Source organism: Neopsephotus bourkii, unplaced genomic scaffold, assembly GCF_033783945.1.
Source record: "Neopsephotus bourkii isolate Nb327-2 ecotype Australia unplaced genomic scaffold, CSIRO-AGI_Nbou_v1 NB_335, whole genome shotgun sequence".
In the NCBI taxonomy this organism is placed as follows: domain Eukaryota; kingdom Metazoa; phylum Chordata; class Aves; order Psittaciformes; family Psittacidae; genus Neopsephotus; species Neopsephotus bourkii.
Genome location: NW_026900841.1, coordinates 667,577 through 690,619, shown reverse-complemented (window position 1 = coordinate 690,619; position 23,043 = coordinate 667,577). Strand labels below are relative to the sequence as shown.

Below are 23,043 nucleotides of genomic sequence, written 5' to 3'. Positions count from 1 at the left end.
CTGCCCTCCGGCGTTTCCCCCTCCTCATCACAGCCCCGCCTTCCCGCCAGAGCCTTTCTCTCACTCCCAAAGCGCACAAGGGGCACCCGCAGCCTGCTCGGTCACTGACACCACAACGTGACACACACCCCCACCACCGCCTCCCCTTTACTCCCCTCCCCATCCGGGACCAGCCCCCCAGTGCTCCCGCCCCCCGGTGCAGGGGCCACCCAAATCCCGCCGGGCCGCTACCGTTCGCCTTTTTCTCCACCGCCGCCAGCGCGCTCCCACCGACGGTGCCATGGCTGCCCGGCAGCAGCTCGGTAATGCGGGGCCGGCGAGGCCTTGGCTGCCTAGGGTGAACCGCGAGCGCGCGCCCGCCCGCTGCACTTGGAGCAGCCATGGAGGCTTGGGGGTGAGGGGAGGCTTCCCTCCCGCTGGGCTGAGGCGTAATCCGCCGAGTTAGCTAAACAGGGTAGCCCCGGAGGGCGAGGGGCGGTCGGGTGCCGCTCGTCTGGGAGCGGGTTTGTCGCTTCTAACCCGGTAGTTCCTGTGCCCGGAGGGGTTGGGGGCCGCGCCTTTCCCTTTTGGGTGGTTGGTTATACCTTGGCTTGGGTTGGAGCTGGTCGGCGGCCGCCGTTGTGTGGGGAGGAGATGGGACAGCGGCCGGCGGTGAGGGACTGGCCTCCCGCGCTTTCGCCCTGAGGCAGGGTGCGAGGGCGTCTGTGGAAGGGGCTTTTCCGCTGTGGTGTGTGAGGGGCTGGAGGTCAGCTCCTAATTCCCAGTACCTCACATCGGAGAAGATTCACAAGTTACAGAGCTTGCAAAGGCTTCTGACTCTTAATCCTGTTGTTTTCTTTCTCTACTCCACCTTTAAACCCACAATATTTGTGCCTTTCCCACCTGTTAGCTTTGCTCAGTGTCTCTGATAAGACCAGCCTTGTGGAATTTGCAAGGAGTCTGAATGCTCTTGGCCTGGGTTTGATCGCCTCTGGAGGAACAGCCAAATCTCTGAGAGATGCTGGCTTGCCTGTCAGGTACAGACATTTTTTTATACATCTCTACTAAACGTGCTCATTTCGGTCCTAAGGTTGCTTAAATTTTCTCCATTTGTAAGGAAAACTACTCTGAAAACAACTCTTCCCCTCCCCCCCCCAAAAAGAACAACCAACACCGTTTCCTAAGGCAAACTTCAGCACCACCTTGACCAGCAAGGTTGACCTTGGTTAACTTGGTTAACTGAGGCCAAAGAGTGTTACTGTACAGGACAGCACACAGCTATTGAGAGATGGTGCCTTGTCTGTCTTGAGCTGGCTTTTTTCCCTATGAGATGGTCTGTTCTCTTGACATTCATAATCTGCCCCTAGTGCTGCTCTTCAGGGCCCGGTGATCTTTGCGTGGTTCTTGGACAGGACTGACGTGTTAGGAGTATGTTGAAACTCACTGAAGCTTCAACATTTGTTAAAAATAACTTACAATTTGTTACAAAATAATTATTTGTTACATATAATTTTCCCAGCACCATGGTCAACTTTTTGGGTAGAGCCTTCAAGTGGTGTGCACTCACTGTTGCAGAAAGGGCATGTTTTGGCCCATGATTCTGGGGAAATTCGTTCTAGTTTCTTCCATGCTGTGATTAAAAAACAGCTCCAGCCAAACTTGCTTGTGTCTTGCCAACTTCTTTGCTTGGCTGTGCTATCAGTGAAGCCTGAAGCAAAGAATGGTCACATTTGCCCTTCCCTTTCCACTTTGTTGTTCCTTTACCATCATGAGCAGGCACAGGGAGCAGTGAAACTTTAATGTTTTGGCTAAGCTGGAAAGCAGAGTACTGACGTATTACATCTTCTGATTCTCTCTGTAAAACATGTTGAGTTGGGATTTGCTTATCTGGGGTGTTTCGGTGTATTTGAGAAATTACTGCTTAGTTTAGTGTGACCCATTAACTTTATTTCCATTCATGGGAAAAACAGTTGTTGCCCCTTTGGCATGGGAGGTGTGTGTGTATTGAAACCTATGCAATTTTTTTGTTTGGGTCACTGTTACAAAGCTGTGTCCTTTCTGTCTTTTGTCAGATGTAGCTTTTGCACAAGACCAACATTTGGGAAAAGTGAGAGAGCATGAAACCAACATTTTGGTTTTTTCCTCTAATCCTTCTATACCTAGAAGCATTTTACAAACTAGTTGACAGATGCCAGCCATAATAAAAGCAATCAGATGTCTCTTAATGTGTCATCTCAGAACTAGTTCCCAGCCTTCCGCATGAAGGAAGCATCATAGCCTATCACTCAGCACAGGTTTTTCTTAGCAGTTTAGGAATACACCTTCCATATGTTGTGTTCTTAACAAGATACAAAATACTGAAGTTTAGAGGAATCATGCATTTCTTTTCTCTCTAAACTCCCCCTGTCATTGATGGAAAGCTGGTGATTGGTCTTTTTTTTTTACAAACAGACCAAAAGAAAGTTAGGTTTATTTCACCTCCTTACAGCCTTCAAAGCTCCTAGCTTTTAAATCTCCTTGCAGTAAAACCAACATTGCCAGTAGATCTAGATTACTGTCCTAATGGAAATAATAAATATTCAACCTATAGATAAAGTCAGAATGGCACATGTATTATCATGCTATGTTTTCTCATTGTGCAGAGATGTTTCAGACTTGACAGGGTTCCCTGAGATGTTAGGTGGACGTGTGAAAACCCTTCATCCTGCAGTCCATGCTGGTATGTTGCTGCTAATCTCTTTTCAGTCTAAAACAGAATTGAGGGTGGGAAGGGGCTGACAGATGTCTTTATTTTTTAAGGTCTTTGTGGAATAATGAGAACAGATTTGCTCTAGGGGCAGAAGGAGAGGTGAAAAGCACTGGGTGAAGAAGTGCACAGTGGCTGAATTACTTCCTCTGTTGCTGTGCTGGCATCTATGCAGTTAGCAGAGCTTTTCCTCCTCAGGGCTATAAGTAACAGGGCTTCTCTGTAAATGCCTTTGCACATTCTTTGCAGAGTCAATTTCAGAGCTGTTTGGGCAGAGAGCGCCATGGAATTTAACCTGTGGATGAGTCTGGTGTGCAGCATAAGGAACATTGATAGCATAGTCTTTACTTGGTGATTTCTGCATGCTGTAATACTCCTTATTCCTAGGCAGTTTGGGTTTACCCTGTGTCCTCTCTTCGATGGATGGAGGGGCTGAGGACTGTTGTCTGAACTAGAATCAGAAGATTTATGGTAGAAAAACTTTGAGGAAAAACACAGTCTGAAGGAAGATGTTGAATGAAATAAATGATGATGATTTAATTATTTTTCAATTAAGATACACCGTTTTTTGTAACTAGGCATCTTGGCTCGCAATATTCCAGAAGATAATGCTGATATGAACAAACAGGATTTCAGCCTTGTAAGGTAAATACTGGGGGACATCATGCAATCAATTAGTAATCAAAAATGAGCACTGGAAACTAGTCAGTGCCACTGAAAGGGAGCAGAAGGGATTTAATATCTGCATACCAGAAGATCTGAAGACTCCTTTTTCTCTGTCAGAAGATGCAGACTGGTTTGGATTGGAAGGGACCTTTAAGCTCATCCAGTTCCAACCCACTGCCACGGACAGAGACACCTTCCACCAGACCAGGTTGCTCCAAGCCCCATCCAACCTGGCCTTGAACACTGCCAGGGATGGGGGCACCTTCTCTGGGCAGCCTTTACCAGTGTCTCACCAACCTCATAAGGAAATATTTCTTCCTAATAGCTAATCTAAATATGCCCTCTTTCAGCTTAAAAGCATTCCCCCTTGTCCTGTCTCTACAGACCCTTGTCAAAAGCCCTTCTCCACATTTTTTGTTGACCCCTTTAGGCACTGGAGCTGCACTGAAGTCTTCCCAGAGCATTCTTTTTTTCCAGGCTGAGCAAGCTGAGCTCTCTAAGCCTGTCTCCAGAGCAGAGGTGCTCCAGCCCTCTGATAATTTTCATGGCCTTCAACACTTGTAGTAAGAGAGTGTGAGGTGTCCCTGCCCATGGCAGGGGGGTTGGGGAACTAGATGATCTTAAGGACCTTTCCAACCCTAACTGTTCTGTGATTCTAAAACTAAAACAAGAAAGTTATATTCTGGTTTCCACAGGGAGCAGAGATTTTAATTTCTTCTGGTTATCTGGGAATGTTGACACTACATCTAGTCAAGGTTGAACCATATTACACTTGATTCATTTCAGTACTTTTGGAGCTGGTGCATCTCCCATCAGCTTGGCTCTGGGTGCATGACAGTTCCTGGTTTTGAAATACTTGCTTAGTAAATATACCCTTTGATATTTGCATAATGTTTGCTGAGTTTCGACATGTAAATGAAGAGTAGACAGGAAAAGACAGCCAGGAACATGCAGCATTTGTACAAACAGAAAACACACAGATAACAGGAAACTTACTTTCCAAGAGCCATTGTGGGAGCAAGTGACCGGCAGCGAGGAACTGAAGTAACAGTTTGTGCACTAACATACCAAAGATTTTCTTCCAGTTTTGTGAGAATTTGTTTACTCAGTACACTCATGCAGGGTAGTTTGGGACTATTTTTAACTGCCTGGTTTCAACATCTCGCTAGAAATTGTGAGTAACCAATTCTGTGTTGGTGGGTAGCTCCTGATTTAGAAACAGTAGCTGAAGGGAACATAGTAAAGGGTGGGAGGTATAGTTTGACTGTGGTGATTGGGCCAAAATGCATCTTTGCTTTTAAAATTACTTTTAAAAACTGACATGCCTCAGATGGATTTCCAGGCTGAATTTGAAACCTGAACTTTAAAACCACAAGACAGCTCCGCAGCAGTAGCTCTTCAGAGTATGCTGCATATTAAATCAGGCTCTGCTGGATTCCAGGGGGAGTAACATGCCTTTACATAAGTGACTTACAGTGCACTTGCATTTGAAGTAACAATTTGTATTTAGATTGTCTTATATAAAGCAGAAGGAGCTGATGCTCAGCCAGAGTGTCTTATGCATGGTTGCATAAAATTTAAATTCCCAAGTCAAGGTAGGAAACCTTGGTATTGGTTTATCTTGATTTCCACAGATGAAAGAATTAGCAGTGTTAAAGTCCACAGATGGTTGGCAACAGGTCAGGAACATGAATGGATTGGGGGAGAACAGACAATAAAAGACACCGTATGAAATTCAGAGACATAGAGGGTTCTGAAAACCATACTGGAAGCTGATCATCCCTTGAGTTCATCATACAGTATGGAAACAAAGGAATATTGAAAGTTGGACACAAGTGTATGCATCACAGCAATTTGCTGCCAATACTGCACATGCATGGGAGTTCAGTGCCTTCATATATTCAGATCAAGAGGGTAAACTAATTCACTTGGATGAAAAACATTGTGAAGGTCAAAAAATGTACCTTCATTCATTGCAGTTCGTGTGTCACTGGTAGGATGGGACAGTGCAAGTTATTACTTCATGCTTTCTGGAATAGACTGCAGCTTCTTCCAGATCAGATGAACAAACTAATTCCAGCAAGGTCCAGTCTTGTCTTGAGAAGGGAAAGTCAGTTCTCCCCCTTGCTTTCATGTAATCCAGAGATTTTTATGGGATCCAGGCTGTGCACTCAGGCGTCATATGCTGTTGGTATTTTAAAAGTCCACAAGGTGATATGTAGGTCATCTTCTACTCTAGGAGAAGTTGTGGAAAATGAGATTGTACTTTGTTTGCAATGGACCTTGCCCTGGGTGCTTACTCTCTTACAACAGTTGGTGGATGCCTATTTTCAGCACTGCTGAGAGCCCACTTCTAAGCCCTTTGAAGTGGGTCAAGTTGTACACCAGAGTCACTAAACATTTAAGTACAGACCCAGGTGTTTAAAGAAACTCTTAGAACCACAATTTACAGAAGATAGTTTATCTGCTGTAATATTGTTTAGTGCACACAGTTCAGCTGAATTTCATAATGCATTGTACCATCAGCCGTTGGCTGAATGCTGCTGTCTCTTAAGTCTTTTAGAGAAAGAAGCCTTGGCTGCAGCATTTTGTGCTGGTCCCTGATCTAAGAGAGAAACAAGACAAACACACTATGGTAGCCTGTGCATGCTGAGCCCAATTTGCAGGTTTTATGTCTTTTTGATTAACCTTACATTTTCTCTCAATTCTCAGAGTTGTAGTGTGTAACCTTTACCCCTTTGTGAAGACTGTATCTTCTCCAGGTGTAGCTGTGCAAGAAGCAGTGGAAAAAATTGATATTGGTAAGTTAAAGGGAGAGCAAATCTATTCTCCAGGCATACCCGATGTTCTGGTCTCTTTAAGTGGTCTCTATTGTTTCCTTTTCATTTGGTATCCTTGCACACCCATAAAGGAAGTCTTCTAAGTTGCTCAGGAGTTGCAAGGGGCAGACTGAAAGCATAGTTGGGTAAACCTCATTGCTTTTAAGCAGATGTATGGTTAAAGTGGCAAGTGGCTGCTGCACAGGTTTGCAAGCTGCTGCATAGGTGGGCAAGTCATACATGCCCAGAAGCAGCCTGATGTACTGTAGAAGGCTGTACTAAAAAAGGCCAGGTAGAGCATGCTTCCTACTAAACACAGCAGATTATACCTCTTTTGCTGTGTATGGCAGTGTCATAAAAATAAAAACCATGAGCTTTGGAGAGGAAAAGTTGAACCACTGAAAGCTTTGGGTATTGCTGAGGAATTTGCTGCAGGAAGCTGTTACAAGGAAAGGGGTTGGTCTGCATATATGCAAAAGTAGTTGGAACCTGTGTTTGGAAGCATGGACACCTGTATCATCAGCAGTTTTGCTCTTTCTGCTAGTTATTAACTAGTTATTAACCCCATAAGGCTTGCTGTTTCTTCAGTGCAGCAGCTCTGGTTGGCAGCTTGTCAACAGTACAGGCACACTTCTGTACCATGAAGTTGGATTGAGATTGAATTTTCTTGCAGTAGTTTAGTTCAAATGATGCCCAGCAGAGCTCTCTATTAAATAATTTATGGAGTAATGTGCCAGCTTCTACTTTTCCTTTGCAACAGCCTAGTATCTCTTATAATTTAAACTGTTGTAATAGTTGTGCAGAGTCACATTTAAGGGGGAAGTGTGGCATTTTATTTTACACAGAGGACCTGGGCGAGAGTTGTTAATATTTGCAGAGAGCTTTGAGAACCTCTGTTGCTTGGCAGCATAGAAGCAAATCTTCCTATAGAGCCCTCCTCAGCCCGTTGTTGCAGAGGATGGTGCTTAAATGGTAAATGGAGATGAGCCATCTTCGTTAGGATGTGGTTGTGCTACTTGATATTTTTGCCCCAGCTGCTGAGTGCAGCCTGGGACCTGTTTCCTTCCTCTGTCTCTCCAGCTGCAGCTCTGCCTGTGTCTCTAAAGGCCAGTCACCAGTGAACAGAGTCAAACTCACCAGCCTTGTGCATTTTGGAGAGTACCATTGCAGTCCCTTCTTGCTGGAGAGAGGGAGGCACATTCATCAGGCACAAATGATCCATTGGTGCATGTGCTTTCTTGGCTTCAGATGTGGCTGCTGTTGCCGTGTCCAGAAGGGAAGTGCTTCATGCCTCCGTTCTTCTCTTGCAGGAGGAGTTGCCTTGCTGCGGGCAGCTGCCAAGAACCATGCTCGTGTGACAGTTGTGTGTGACCCAGCAGACTACTCTGCAGTAGCAAAAGAGATGGCAACATCAAGGGACAAAGACACTTCCATGGAGACCAGACGTCACCTTGCACTCAAGGTTTTTTTATTTGCTTGCAGTGAAGGGCTAAGCCAGACTCGATTGCCTTTAAATACCAAATCCTTTTTAAGTTGACAAATGTTCCCTGTTCTGTCCCCAGGCTTTCACTCACACTGCTCAATATGATGCAGCCATCTCTGACTACTTTAGGAAGGAGTACAGCAAGGGGGTGTCCCAGCTGCCCCTGAGGTATGGTATGAATCCTCACCAGAGTCCTGCGCAGCTCTACACGATGAGATCCAGACTTCCTGTGACAGGTGAGGCCTAGGCCATGCTGGCCAAGAGGGAGCTCTGAGATAGCTAGGAAAGGAGGTGCTTGGGCACATCTGCTTGTTGTCTTTAAAACTGAAACATCACCTTGTACTTTAGTCCAAAGGATGGCAAGCAGTGCCTTAACAACTACTTTATTACTGGCACTAGCTTTGCAATGGAAAGGTGGAGCTGTGTGAGACAGAAAAGCCTGTCTGCTGCAAGACTTGCTGTAGCTCTGCATTCGCTATTGGTGTAGGATGGTGTGTCCAAACTGAAGAAAATTGGAACAGATTTACGTAATGAACTTTCTGATTTACAATCAGATCCGGATTTTGTGAAGGACAACCTCCTCATCCTTTTAAGATCCTTTGCTACTTCCTGTTTTTTTTATTTGTCTTCCCAGGTTTTTTTGCCACCATTTACTCTGCCTAGAAACTAAGCTGTTTTCTCTAGGCTTGAATGGGGTTTGTTCTTTTGTCTATTTATTTATTTGTTTATTTGATGGTTTTGAGGAGAGTTTTTTTTTTACCTTGGCATTTTAAACTCCTGCTTCTGCTGGTGATGGCAGAGGGAAGGGATACAAGTCTCACTCGCAAGAGTTTGAGACATGTCTGGTGTGTATCTGCTATTTTGCAGGGTGTGCCACCCATGACAGCGTTGTTGCATTAAGGGATACCCCTGTTTTGGAGAGAAAGAAGGTCTGGCTGCTCTTCTTGAGTTGCCATGTTGGTACAAGCAGTTCTTGCAGAGCCAGGGCAAAAGGTTTTGAGAATAGACTTTTAAATGGGCTTCATGCTTGGCATGTATTTCTGGTGAAAGGATCAGATCAAGCATTTTAATACAGACTTGCCCTAAATTTTGTGTTTATGAGTGGTTCTGTTGACATCAGTTAGAGACAATGTGTGCTTAAAGTTTGATTAGTGCCAGACTACTTGTTGAATCAGAGCCATCGTCACTATATGAAATTTATATACTATATTTGTAAAGAAATCTACCCTGCTAGTGGATGTGCTTTTTGTATTCTTCCCTAACAACTCTGGCTATGCACCTTGATCAAAATCAAGTTCTGGCAGACTTCCACAGAAAGAGATAGCTCTTCTTCCAAATGGCTGCCAGTTGAAGAACTCAAATAACATAAGGGAGATGTTCTTTGTTCCCCTCTCACAAGAGCGAATGTGCATAGGGACAGTGTGTGTCTTGCTCCAAGGTCGTATTAACAGCTTCAGTTAAGGAAGAGAATTGTATTTGCATACATTTGTTCCCAGTCTCAAGCCTGTGCGTTCCTTACAAGACACTGAGGCTTTTCAGGGTTAACCAGGTGCTTAGGAGCTAGTTTATCAAGAACAATTCATAGCTATTTTGGTTGTTGGGGGGAGAAATCTCTTCTGCTTGCTCTCCAGACTCTGGGGAGAGGGGTCTGCCTGCTTTAAAGCGTCTATTTGTGTGCTGTGTTTGCAGTGGTGAGTGGCTCTCCAGGGTTCATCAACCTGTGTGATGCTCTCAATGCCTGGCAGCTGGTGAAGGAGCTCAAGCTGGCATTAGGCATTCCTGCTGCAGCCTCCTTCAAGCATGTCAGTCCTGCAGGTAGGGTGGCTCCATGTTGCCATGCTTTTCTCTTTGAATAGACTTCAGCTTTTGGCAGGCCTCGTCAGCGGTGTATCAGTGTCCCTTACCCTGGCAGTCCAGGGAGGTCCCAGGACTGAGTGCCCTGGCTTGTATTTCCCACTAGGTGCTGCTGTTGGAATACCTCTCAGCGAAGAGGAGGCGCAAGTCTGCATGGTGCACGACTTCCACAAGACTTTAACACCCTTGGCATCTGCCTATGCACGAAGCAGAGGTGAGAAGTCCAGGAATAAACTAGTGTGTCCAACGAGCTGAGCTGAATTCTCAGCACCTAAACAGCATGCTTAGCACTTGGCAGGCTCTTCCCTTTGCATTGTATTCCTCCTCTGTATGGTTTTTTTCCATAAGGCTCTTACTGACTGAATTAAATGTCTATCGAGCATTGTTTTCCATATGAGCAGACCTATTGTTTCAAAGAGGCCAAAATAATTTTGGGTTCTGTTCCTTAATATATATAGAAGATGTGTAGATTTTATTTATTTAATTAAACATGTATATATGCTCATATTTGTATAAATCTGTGAGGTTTTGGCTAAAGGATTTGGATAAACAGCTGTGCTGGTAGCACACCCAGCTTTCCACTGCAGATGGGGTGCTCAGGAGTACTTATTTGGAGTAGAAATGTTTCTGCCTGGTATTTGGTGGGTGCTTTTCATGCTTTTGTTCTTCAGAGCTCACAATCCACCCGCCCCACCCCCAGAAATAAGTAAATAACAATAGCTTTCTCAGCTAAGATACTTTACTAATTCTCTCATTTTTCCATGGCATTCCTGGAAAATCTGCACAGATGAGAGATAACAAAGCAAACTTACTTGACAAGGGGCACATCGGCTTGGGTTCACTTTTCACCCTTTAAAGACCACCTTTGAATGTTGCACCCAGAAAGCCATTGCATGATTGATTGATAGAAAAATAAACCTTTAGAATGGCAGGGACAGAAGAATTGTCCTTGCTAAGTAGCAGAGCATCTGTGGTGAGAGCTGAGTTCACCTTAGCTATGTCATTAAATATACACAATGTCTATTAAAAAAATTTTAGCTACTTTTCTGGCTCTGGTTTCTTACAGGAGAAGCCAGATGGGAGCATAGGCAGCTAAAAGCTTTCTTTTTTTCCAACTATCTCCCATCTAAAGCTTTTCTGCATGACTCTTGCCTTGTCCTCTTGCCACCATGGCTACAGCATTGCTGTTTGTGGGGATGGAGGTGGTCATTACAGAGTTAGAGCTCTGACAAAGGCAGTAGAAAAGAAAGAATATCTGAACTGTTGGAATATTGAAAGGTGCATGTGTTTGAAGTAGGATTTTTCATGCTTGTTGCTCTTACATGGTCTCGTATTTTTGCTGTAGGATTAAATTATTAGCTCTCAAGGCAATGGACTATGTTGTAGGAGCAAAGACTTTTCTTTGTGTTATGCTAGAGTTTGATAAGTTGCTGAAGATCCGATTTTTCAGGTGCTGACCGGATGTCTTCTTTTGGTGATTTCATTGCCCTGTCTGACATCTGCGATGTGGCTACAGCCAAGATCATTTCCAGAGAGGTTAGTTAAACAGCAACAAAGCCTTTGAGTGTAAAAATGAGAATTGCACTAGATGAAGTCATTGGTTTGTAACAGCCATTCTGTTTGAATTTGATCCATTTTACTCAATACTATTGGTCCGTTTGTGTAAGTCTGTATCCAGAGGGCAGAATTTACACCTATCTTTTGATACATTTTTCTCCCTACCAGATAAAACCTAGATGTGTGCTAGAGCCTGTGAAACAGCAGTGCTTGAAATGCTGTTTTCAAGGAGGTGATTGGAAACCTCAGCTTCTGAGTAGGCCTCCGGAAATGAGCCTTGATTACTCTGTCACAAGTATCTGACTGGTTGAAGGGCTGTGAGTAGAATAGGACTGGAGAGCTGATGGCCAGCCTATTGCCCAAGGCAGGAATGTGGCTGTGTATTGCTACCTGCCAGTTGATACAATTTGTGTGTAGGCTCAGCCACTTCCCAGGCTCTACTTTTTACTTTGCTGGATTCAACATGAACTCCGTAGCTTACTGTATTGCACAAGTCTCTAGTTTACATACAAAGTTAAACGGGAGTTCATGCTTTGCCAAGCACCTTCATCCCATTATATGTTGCTTACAATGTTTTTTTGAGAGGGGGAAATCACAATGAAAAGGGCTGTCTTGTACACTGGAGGCTTATTTTCAGCCAAATGACAGAGCACATTTGACTGGATTGTGAGGAAAACGTTTGGTATACTATTACTTAGAAACAAATAAAACCTCACCTACATTGTAGGATAAGAATGGGAAAGGTGTGTATCACTTCACGGAGCTGATGAATGGAAACTCTCCTCAGTTTTAAGCTGTTAACAGCTCTTAGGCCACTATTTTTGTCTCATTAGACATGTCACTCTTGAAATAAAGATCTATTTTTTTAAGCCATCTTTACTGTTACGGCTTTAAAGTAGGGATGTTGTACATGAATTTTCCCCCCCCACCTAAAGAGGAATATTAGTTATTAGTTCCATTCTGCTGAAAGTGATGGTGGCTATTTTTTACTAAGTCCTACCAAGAGCTTTCTGCACTCCCCTGTTTCTCCTTTCCAGAACAGAAACCAAAGCTGTAATGGTGCCTTTCTTATATGGTACATACAGACACAAAGAGGTGTGCCTTCAGTGCTTTTCTGGAAATGGCATGTGGAGCTTTCAGTATTAGCCCCTCTTTTTTTCACATGGAAGTTGAAATCTGTGTGTTACAGGTATCTGATGGTGTGATAGCTCCTGGCTATGAGGAAGAAGCTCTCAAACTCCTTTCCAGAAAGAAGAATGGTGGTTACTGTGTCCTTCAGGTTTGTATTCCAGCTCCACTGTAACCCCGTACCTGCTTTTCACAGAAGTTAGTGTCCAAATAGCTGGGAGGGCTGATCCAGGTCCCTCTACAGTGCCCAGAAGTGTTTCCTTTGGGCCTTTGGGGATTCCTGTATGAGCTGCAATTCCACCAGCAGTGTTGTAGTAATGTCATTATAAAATTACTCCCCTCTATGACTGTAATGACTTCCTTGGCTTTCACAGTGACGTGGATTTAAAGTAATTGAGTCTATGACCAGCCAGAGTACTTCAAAGAGATACAATTTCTGTGCTCTCTTTCCAGCTTTCCTCTCACTTCTCCTGAATTTGTTTTCTCTCTGAATTCTTTGTATCTAAGAAATAGTGTCTCAGTGATGTTGTGAGTCTTATCACTGGGAGAACTCTTGTCTGGGCATGGGGTGGTTATAGGTCAGTCTACACGACAGTCAGTGATGAAGATAGCAGCACAGGGAGAGATTGGATCTGGGATGATGCACCTTTACATACTGCAACCAGGATGCTTTTCGAGAAATACTACTATAGTGTGGTCAAGTCAGTATCAGTTTGCCTTCGTAGTTTCTGCGGTGATTCTTAGGACTTCAAAATCATCCAGTTTTGGTGAACATGACTAATGGATTACAGAGTGCTCTCAGCAGCCAGACAGGTCCTATTTTTGCCTGACTCCGAGAGACAAATGAGCAGAGAATTTTGCTATAGTGCTACAAAAAGAAAATCCAAGGCTTAGCTGAAGCTGCAGTTGTAGTGTTGCTTACTACCAGGAGAGCTGTAGAAGATGGCTCAGGAGCTTCAGGCAAGAAGGAATGAAATGGCAGACAATCTTTGCAGATGATTGCTTCCTGAATTCAATTAGCTTTGCAAGGATGAGGTTGTACTGCTTGACCATGTATCTTCAGGGCCTGTCTGCAGAGGGATGCTAAGAAAAGTTGGTCAGAACAAATGTAAACAGATTATGGAAACCGCATTCAGAGGTGATACCCTTAATCCAGTTTACTTCATGTCTCAATAACCTGAGGCTACCAAAATTCTAAATAAGCCCATGCAGGGTAGACCCGAATGCAGTTTGTAACAGTTCCATTTAACTTTACCCCTTACACTGCTGCATGCTTCTTCAGAGAAGTGCCCCAAGAGAGTGCATTTCTGGAAACAGGCACAATCTCTTTTCCCTTGAATGTCAAAGAGGGCTGGGAGTTGTACCTTGTGGCATGTACGAAATAACTCAGAAATGTTTCTACTTTCCTGTGCAAGACTACAAGACTCTCTTTGTGTGGATGTCTTCCCCTTTCTGTGCCAGCCTAGAAGAGTTTGTAGATATTATGGCTTGCAATGTGAACGTTTGTATATAAACATCTCTACTGCATTACCTCTCTTCACCCTGTACTTTGTGCTGTTGAGACCTTGCTGCTCCAGTTGCTTCTAATTATTTCTGATGATTTGACATTGCTTTCCGTGAACAGTTCACTACTTTTGTGATTCCTTAGATAGTGCATTTTAACTGAAGCTGTTAGTAGATGTAGGCTTTTAATTGCTCTAAGAGCGTTTTATTGGCTTCTCCTTTGGCTTGTAGATGGATCCCCATTACGAGCCAGACGACAATGAGATTCGAACTCTTTATGGCTTGCATCTCATGCAGAAGAGGAACAATGCAGTCATCGACCAGTCCTTGTTCAAGAACATTGTTACAAAGAACAAAAATGTAAGTGTCAGGAGATGAATGAGCTTAAATCCTGGTGGAATGAGCTGGTGTGCTTTCGTGGAGGAAGTCAGCACTGGTTTGTTTTAAGAGCTCTTAAAATATTTTGATGAAATTTAATTGGCTTTTAAATTGTTTTGACAGTGCAGCAAATTTCTGGGCCAAATATACTTGTGTAAATCAGAGTAGTTTGCCTTTGGTTTGATTCCTTGCATAAATAAGAGGAGCTGAACCTTGCCTTTTATCTCAGACTAGCAAAATATTTGTATTTCTTATAAGTAAGAAACTACTGTGTGATTTCTTATGGTGAGACAGCCATGTGCTAAGGATCTCTTGTGATCTCATTCTGACCCACTGTTTAGTTCTTCCTTTTGTGTTCAATGTGTTGTGTAAACCCTGGCCTTGCTAATACTGGTCACATTATCAGGAAGTTATCAGTTATTTCTTTGTCTTTGATCTTGTTATCGTTAAAAAACAGATGTTAATGAGCATGTGATTAATCCTGGGCTCAGAAGCAAGTTCAGGCATTGAGGTAATAAAAATAAGCTTAGTAAATTAGTAATGGAACAGACTTAATAATACTTCATGAAGATGTTGAGCTCTATTGTTTTGTGGTGGTCTAGTGTGTACTTCAGCATGTGCTTAGCTTTTTACCTATAAGCACATCTGATGTCAATGAGTGAGTACAGAAGACTTTGCAGGCTTAATGCCAATGATGGAGCCCTCTTGACCTGGTAAGATTGAGTCATAGAATCAACTAGGTTGGAAAAGACCTTTTAAGATCATCAGCCATTACCCCAGGACTCCCAAGACCATCATTAATCCCTATGAGCTATGAGATCAGCTGCCAAACCAATCATTTACAGTTTTTAATCTAAACAAAATTTGATGGTAATTGAACCAGACAGGATCTTTTTAGTTACCTTGTTTTCCCTGTCCATGGTACAGTACTTGTGATGGCTTTGGGGGTTTGCAGATCACTGGCACATGGCTAGTCATGGTTGTTGACAAGTGTTTTGTTTCAGCTGCCTGAGTCTGCTGTCCGAGACCTGATTGTTGCCAGCATTGCTGTTAAATACACCCAATCCAACTCTGTTTGCTACGCCAAGGATGGGCAGGTAACTGAATCGGGCAGCTCTCTGGAGTGTGGTTGCACAGCCAAGCTGGTCAGATAACGCTTTTGTCAGGTTTGAGTTCTAAAAGCATTTAGCATACAGGAAGCTATTAAACAGGTACAGATGAACTGCCCTAGACAGCACCATACAGGATGGCAGCTAGACATTTGTTTCTCAAGAGGCTGCTTCAGAACCTTGGTGTCCTTTATTCATGGTAATGACTGGGCCGATTCTTTCAGGGGTAGGGTTGGAAAAGCTCTTATGTGCTTCTGCAAGTCTGGCCTTGAGTCATTTCTTTTTAACTACTTTGTCCTTTTATATAATTTTTTGAGGGCATATGCATATGTTGTTGTCTGTATAGAGCCTTAGGAAATTATAGGAGTTTTCACAGATGGATTCTCACTGTCTGAATGGCTCTTAGTTTGATTTTTCACTTCTTATATAAGAAAGATGGGGTATGTTTTACTTTTACCCTTTGGAGCATTAGAAATCTTCCTTTCTCTCTGATTTAAAAATTTATGATAAATAGGATTTATGGGGCATTATGAAATGTGTAGTTGAGATACGACTTGAGATTTGAGTTGAGACTCTTGAATCTTAAACCCTAAAATCAGTTAACAAATCAGTTGTCCTAAAGTTGTTGTAAATGTATTACAAAATGGATTTTTGCCCAGCAGCCTGTTCTCATAATGCTGTTCTTTAGCTGGTTCTCTGCTTTCTATGGTAACTTTTCCAAGGGCCTGCATTATTTTTTAAAAGTACAGAATTCAAGCCAAAGAATGTTTCTGATGTTAGGCTTTGGTACATCATAAATCAGCAAAATGGATCAAACAGTGTTCTCTGCAGGTGCAGCCTGTGAGTGAGCTGCAGTGCTGTCCTTCCTGCATTGGTACCCATCTGCATTTGTCAGGTTGTTGTTACAGCCTGGAAACATTGCAGAGCTGTCTCACAGCTCTTGCTGGGGTCATACGTTGTATGGTTCTTGAAAATAAACATCTTTGGATATCTGGCATTTTTCTTCTATTCAGATTTGGGATTTTTTTTTTCCCCCCTTGGTTTTAAATGGTTCTCTCTCCTCAAGAGTGTCAGTTCTTGTAGTCCCCGAACAAAGGTGTCACTATCTTTGCTCCTTTTCCCGCATTACAGCAGCAATTTCCCCAGTGCTTTTGCAAGTCTGGACATAACATGGTGCTGCAGATGTTACTGAAATGTGTGTGGTAATGTGTGTACCATATGGAAGGGATAAGGCATGAGGGAAGAGTGAAAAGCAGTGTGGGCAGGCATGGATTTAACTAGTTGGGCTTCAGTGCTGTTGTGCATATTTGCAGGCATACATTTTAACTGAATACACATGTGCATTGTCTTGGTTTGCTGTATGTGTGACAGGGAAGGTCAAGATGAGAGCTCTGTGTGCTGCACAAAGAAACAAGTGATTATTTTTTTTACCAGTAAAGGTCAGCAGCCGTTCCAATCACTTACTCAAGGAGGTGGTGAATCTGCACTGAGGTCTTCAAATCAAAGCTTGACATCTTCCCAGGGAGACTCATTACAGTCCAAATGCAGAAACAGCAGTGACACATGCTGCAGGTAGTGATGGAGGAGCTCAAATGGGAGCTTCCTTCTGGTTTTAACATCTCCAAAAGCTTCCTGAGGCTGTTAAGAGCCCTGTTCTTAAGGTATAAATGGGGAAAGAAATAAGGTCCATGGAAATCCAGTCTTACTAAGTGGTTAGCTTAGATCCATATTGGTGCAGAAGTAACTACTGGTTGTATCACTTAGCAAGGCATAAGTTGTGTACAGGAATATTTGGATGCAAACCAATAGCACCATCACCAGGGATGGAAAGCAACTTCCAGAGTGTTATGCTTAAAGCTTTTCCAGGATCTGACTTTGTTGGGGTTACATGAGCCAAGCCTGGGAAGTCTAGCTTTCCTTCACTGCTTTTGGTTTTCCAGGGCTTATTTCAGCCTCCCAACATCCCCATTGCCAAGCAAAGCTCTTGTGTATCACACACCCAGAACGCTTTTGACAGCTTTGCTGGGTTTTGAGTGGATTGACAGCTCCAGCAAGGGCTGGTGTTGGTGTTAATAAGTTCTAGGAAAGCTTTTGTGGACTTGAGTGGCACTTAATTTGCAGGAAGCCAGCAGCCACTAATTGCACATGTTTCGTCCGACTTTCAGCACCCACAAAACCAGTCTGTAGCATGTTGATTTACCATTTTCTAATGTATAATCAGGTTTCAAAGTATCAATTGAGAATTCTTCTCTTTTGTATTCTCTGCACAGTAGGATTAAACAAACCTGTTAATTTACCTTCCTGTTTTCCACCAGTGGTGCAGACATTTGTCAGTAATCTCATTGTTCTGTCTTCCCAGTTGTGAAGTCCTTCACTTGATCTTTGTAACATCAAATGTATTTAGGGGTTTTATTTTCACATTTGGGGTAAATCTTTTGAGTAAATCCAGGCCAATCTGGATCATTTTGCAATGATCCTTTGGGCATTATCCATCTTGTCTGCTTTTGCACAGTATTCCAACTACGGGGCATGTTTGGCTGTTCTGTGAGCCAAAGTGTTTCGGTGAAGTAGTTCTCAATTTTCACCCAAGCTTTTCTTTATGAAGTGATTTTTTTCTACTCAGCCTGTATTCTTGTCTCCTGCTACTCCTCACACTTACTAGTCCCTGCTTAAGCACTTCTTGATTCCCAGGACATTAAAGTCTGAAAAAAACATAGTTCATTTTTGTGTAGAAAAAAGGCAGAAAATTGAAGGTGAAGGATTCCTTTGTGAAAGATTTTGAGGTTTCAGCTATGGTTTTGTATGGTGGAAAGCCAACATTTGAGGAAGGGAGAGAGATTTTTACTTTACATGAAATGAAAAAGGCAGAGAACAGGTACATTCAGACAGTGTGAAGAGAGATTCAGGTACAAGTCTATAGTTTGCATTGAGCAGAAGCTCAAGACTTCTGATTTCTTCTGTCTAGACCAGAAATTCCAGACTGCACTGAGGAAATGCTCCCCACCATGCTGTGTTGCATTGGAACACGTTTTCTGCACAAAAAGGATTTCACTTCCTCTGAATCGGCATTTTTCAGTGAAAAGCATCTTATTCTCCTGGGCTGTAGCTGTGAACATACTTCTAGGACAATATGGGTTTATCAGAAGGAGGCACAGAGAAGCGGCTTTTGTATTCTCTTGCCCATTAAGCCATTACAAAGTCAGTTCTGCGTGGTGCAGGTAATATCTCTGTAGATTTGGGGTGCCTGTGAAGAGTTTTCAGGATGCATCACTTCAACTGAAGTACAGAGTTCCTGCCATTTTGGAGTTGTTGAACATGAGCCAAGTTTTTAAGCCTCTTTTGACAAAGTTTTTTAAAATGCAACATTTTTAGTAGCTTAGAAAAGGCTAACACTCTTGTTGAGGAGAGTGCTGACAGGTAGGAAAGCTGTACCTCTGATGTGTGCCCGTGTATGAGCTGTGTGTGGTTGGGGCTGCATTGGCCTGGAAACTTTTGGCACACCATTGCCCTTGCTGGCTGAAGGCCAGGGCTTGTAGCAGACGAGCCAGTCCATCACAGGAGTGCAGGGCCACAGCTCACAAGTACATGATGAAGGTGAGGCACCATTCTGGCACAGGACATTGCACTTTTGGCACATGACATCACATGAAACTTGGGAATGTTTCATGGTATTTTGGTCCCCGCTACCAGCAGCCTGTCCAGTACTCTTCACCATCTGCAACCTCAGCTACACATTTCTGCCTTGGCAGTGCTAGGCCCACTCTTAGGGGCTGCCTAAAGGTGTATGACAATTTTAAGCCCTCTCCTTTGTCCAGGGTGAGAGGCTACATGTGTTTGGAAGAAATGATGTACCTACATGCAGCTGGTGTGCATCATGTGAGGTGCAGGGTCTCCTGTGCATTTGAGGGTTAAACAAGTTGGACATGAGAGCAGAGGTTGGACGTCAGGAGTGTTTGTAGAGGGGAAGGTGTCACTAAGCCATGGGAAACTTTGCATCTATTTTGTATTTATGATAATACTAATGTCCTTGTGGGTATGTTAAGCACCCATGACTTCAGTTATAGCTGAGCAAATGATACTAGATAGGAGCCCAAGTCTCTGATTTGCTCCTTGGGCTACTAGTATCCAGCCGCGTGCTTTACAGTTCTGGTAAGAGGTGAAGTCACTGTCTTGATGAATGAGAAGACAAATGATTCATTCCTTTGAGGGCACCCTTTGACTTACAGCTTTACCATCTGTTTCAGTCTGAGCTGGAAAATCAGAGGCATTGGCCAAAACTGCTAGTAGCCTCAACACAGTATCCCTGGAGCAATCCCCATGCAAAGAGTCTGGTGAACAGTTCAGCTATGGCTTCATAGCAGGAGGAAATTACAGGAGAGACGTGTTTTCTGTCAGATCCCTGGTTTGAAAATGGCAGGAACTGCCTTTGGAAAGCAGAACCCACAGCTCTGAAAGCCATGGAGAAAAGTTACCAGCTTGAGTTTGACAGCTGTGATGGCCAGGTCTGGGGTCTGGCCTTTGTGTGCCTGGCATACGGTCATGGCAGGGGCAAATCTGAGGGACAGCAGGCAGTCTGGAGCCCAAGAGACCTCAGCTCAGTCCCTTGGACTTGTCAGTTGTGAGTGCAGGCAGACCACATCTGTAAGGGGTTGTTCTACCAGTGTCCATAACCAAGATGTCTCCAGCCGCACTCAGTGTCAGCACCTAAGATGTGCCTTTGTCTCTGAGGGGACACAAGAGCTTGTTTGCAGTGTGTATTGAATTGTGACAGATGGCTTGCAGTGACCTGACCATTGGACTCCCAAGAGTTTCTATGTGCTTTAATCTGTAGGGTACCTGAAAAAATGACAGAGGTTGAATGTGCCTGAGAACTCCTAGGAAAGTGGTCTCATAAAAGCAAATGGATACTAAGCAAATGCAGTATTTTCATAGCACCTGCTAGGAGAAAATAGAAAAATCACCTTTTGTGTTTAGCTTCTGGAAGCACTGGGTCTGATATCAAATACAAGTGCCATTAAATAAGGTTAGCTGCAGGTATTCTAAAAGCCCCAAGTTCTCGGGCACATGGCAGAGTAGGAAGTGTGTTGGTAGCTCCAGGATCTTGACAATTCATGCAACGCAATGGTTCTACTGACCAGCCTCCCCCACTGGGCAGTGGATTTAGTTTGTTATGGACAGAAAAACTGCCCTGTAATCCACTACACACCACAGCTGATCTCTTCAAGCTGTGTATGCCTGGCCTACAAGGAAAGTTGATAGTGTTTGGGTGACCTGGGCTCAGACTTTAATCCTCTAACTGGAGTGCCCCTTTCAAGAGCTGGTAGGCACCCTACCATTTCTCTTAGCAGTCACATTTGTTTCTGCAACCAACAGGGTTTTGTTTTGCTTGAAACAAAAGCTGTAATTGTATCCCCCTCCCGAGGTGAACAGTTTGACTCTGATGGCGGGGGCTGTGTTGTTTAGAAGGATGAAAGAACGTGGTGGCTTTCAGCTCAGCAGAGCCCTGAAGTGAGAGTGCAGAGAGCTGACCCTGTCGCTGCTTTACAGCAGAGGGGATGCAGGTATTTTCCTGGTTTTTCTCAGTAATTACCTACATTCCTGCTCTGCTTCAGTGAGGAGCAGCTGATTTGTGGGAGTCCTTTCCTTATTGCTTGGCTGAAACTGCAGCTCTGATTGTGGTCCCTGTGCAGCAAGATGTGACTGTGCTTTGTCCCTCTCTACTGCAGGTCATAGGTATTGGAGCGGGCCAGCAGTCCCGGATCCACTGCACACGGCTGGCTGGGGACAAGGCAAACAACTGGTGGCTGCGGCACCACCCATGGGTGCTCTCCATGAAGTTCAAAGCAGGTGTGAAGAGAGCAGAGGTCTCAAATGCCATTGACCAGTATGTCACTGGGACCATTGGTGAGGTAAGGGCTGGCTGAGGGGTTTCCCTGGAGATTCCAGCTTCTTTGTCTTTATGTAGTAGTGGCTTGAGTTTTGTGGGTGTGGGTAACAGATGATCCCAGAGATCAAGTGGCCAGGGCCCAGAATGGTGACTTCCCTTATAGCATAGTGGCAAAGTGCCCCTGTGATACTGCACCCACTGCTTCTGGTGCTGGAACCTGCCCTGCGCTTTCGTGTGCAGCATAGTTTCATCTGATAATTCCCCCCAGCAGTAAGGAAAGGTTAAAGTTAATGTCAGTGGCACCTTCTCACATGGTGCTGTTTGTTTGTGTGGCATTTCTGGGTTCTCAGAATCCCTCTGACCTCCCAGTTACAAGCAGTAGTGAGGCAAGAAAATAGTATGTCCTTTTTAAGTATTGAAAGCCAAGAGCAGGATTAGGCACCTGGTGATTCATCAATAAGGGGTTGAGAACTGCTGTTCAGAAGGTGAATCATAAACCAGGCTGCTGTTTGTCATGTGTTGAGTCATCTGCCAGATCCCATTTGTGTGTGCTGGCATTTACACAGAGCATTCTGCAGGTAGGCCAAAGCAGAGCATCTTGGAATTAAAGGGAAAAGAGAAAGAATCCCTCAAACCCTGGGATGAGGAGGGGGAAGGAAAGGAGATAAAAGAATGCAAAAAGAGCTGATGTTAGTAATATGTCCCCACCACTACTTGTGATTTTAAACCCCTGGGTGTGACATTCCCAGCAGCAGAGGTGTGTGAGCAGAAAGCCCTGCTGAGCTTCAGAGGGATGCCACCACTCATCCTGGCAGGGAACTGCTGGGAGACCCATGCTTTGGCACTGAGCTGGCTTTTTTCTCTCCCAGGGTGAAGACCTGGTGAAGTGGCAGGCACTGTTTGAAGAGGTGCCTGCACAGTTAACAGAACTGGAGAAGAAGCAGTGGATTGCCAAGCTGAGTGCTGTGTCCCTCAGCTCTGATGCCTTCTTCCCCTTCAGGGATAACGTTGACAGAGCTAAGCGGGTAAGGTGGTGGCAGGGTGACTGCAAGGAAATGCCTGCACAGGCTAGGCTTTCTGTTTTAAGTTTGTGTGGACTGCTGAGGAATCTCTGCTTTGCACGGTTAGCTGGAGTAGTGCATCCTGGGAAGGATGCTTCTCATGGTTACTGGTCTCATGTGGATAGTAATTATCCAGTCATTGCTCAGTTTGTTGACTTAAAATGAATGGAGGATTAAAGTTGATTAAACCATGCAAGAATAACAGACAAGGCCTGTTGCTTCCAGAGGAACAGTTTTATTCTTCTGAACTGTGGAGAGAGCTGACTGATCACACAAGGAACTCTCCTGTGAATGTCTTTGGGCAATGGAAGCTTTTGTTTGTTTATTGATTAGTATCTAGGGATGCGAATGAAGGACTGGGGCTGCCAGCTCCTTTTCAGGGGGATTTTGGTTTTCCATGCTCTAATCCTTCCACTTCTCTCTGTTTTTGTTCAGAGTGGAGTACAGTTCATCGCTGCCCCATCTGGCTCGGCTGCAGACGAGGTTGTGATTGAAGCTTGCAATGAGCTGGGGATAACCCTGATTCACACCAATCTCCGGCTGTTTCATCACTGAGTTTGCTGTGAGACGTTGTGGGTCCTCTTTGGTCAGTCTCACCAGCAGCAGTGGCTGGAGTATCACCAATTTAATTGGCAGGCACTCACAGCCTGTGCTTAGCAAGTGTTTGTAGGGTCTGTAAATGAGTCTTTCCCTGTGTTAGCAAAGAGTAAAGGCACAAGAAGTTGGCCTCCAATGTAGAAAATAAGTGTTCTGCAAATAAACTTACGGTTCTTAGCTATGTGGAGTCTGTACTCCTGTGTCATCCAAATACCTTGTCCTTGGGGAAACAAGCTTATCTTTGAGGTACATTTTACGGTGCAGACTTTACAACTT

At 44.1% G+C, this 23,043-nt stretch overlaps 1 protein-coding gene across 1 annotated transcript; it reads left to right on the top strand.

Annotated features, from left to right (window-relative positions):
- Window positions 1-226: 226 nt before the first annotated feature.
- On the top strand, window positions 227-22,948 carry ATIC (5-aminoimidazole-4-carboxamide ribonucleotide formyltransferase/IMP cyclohydrolase). Its single transcript, XM_061348066.1, has 16 exons — window positions 227-302; window positions 890-1,016; window positions 2,622-2,698; window positions 3,304-3,370; window positions 6,104-6,192; window positions 7,521-7,672; window positions 7,773-7,929; window positions 9,383-9,508; window positions 9,654-9,761; window positions 10,998-11,083; window positions 12,294-12,383; window positions 13,967-14,095; window positions 15,118-15,210; window positions 20,949-21,131; window positions 21,979-22,134; window positions 22,606-22,948. Exons 1-16 carry the CDS (start codon window positions 281-283, stop codon window positions 22,723-22,725), a joined length of 1,782 nt encoding a protein of 593 aa, XP_061204050.1. The 5' UTR covers window positions 227-280; the 3' UTR covers window positions 22,726-22,948.
- The last annotated feature ends 95 nt before the right edge of the window (window positions 22,949-23,043 follow it).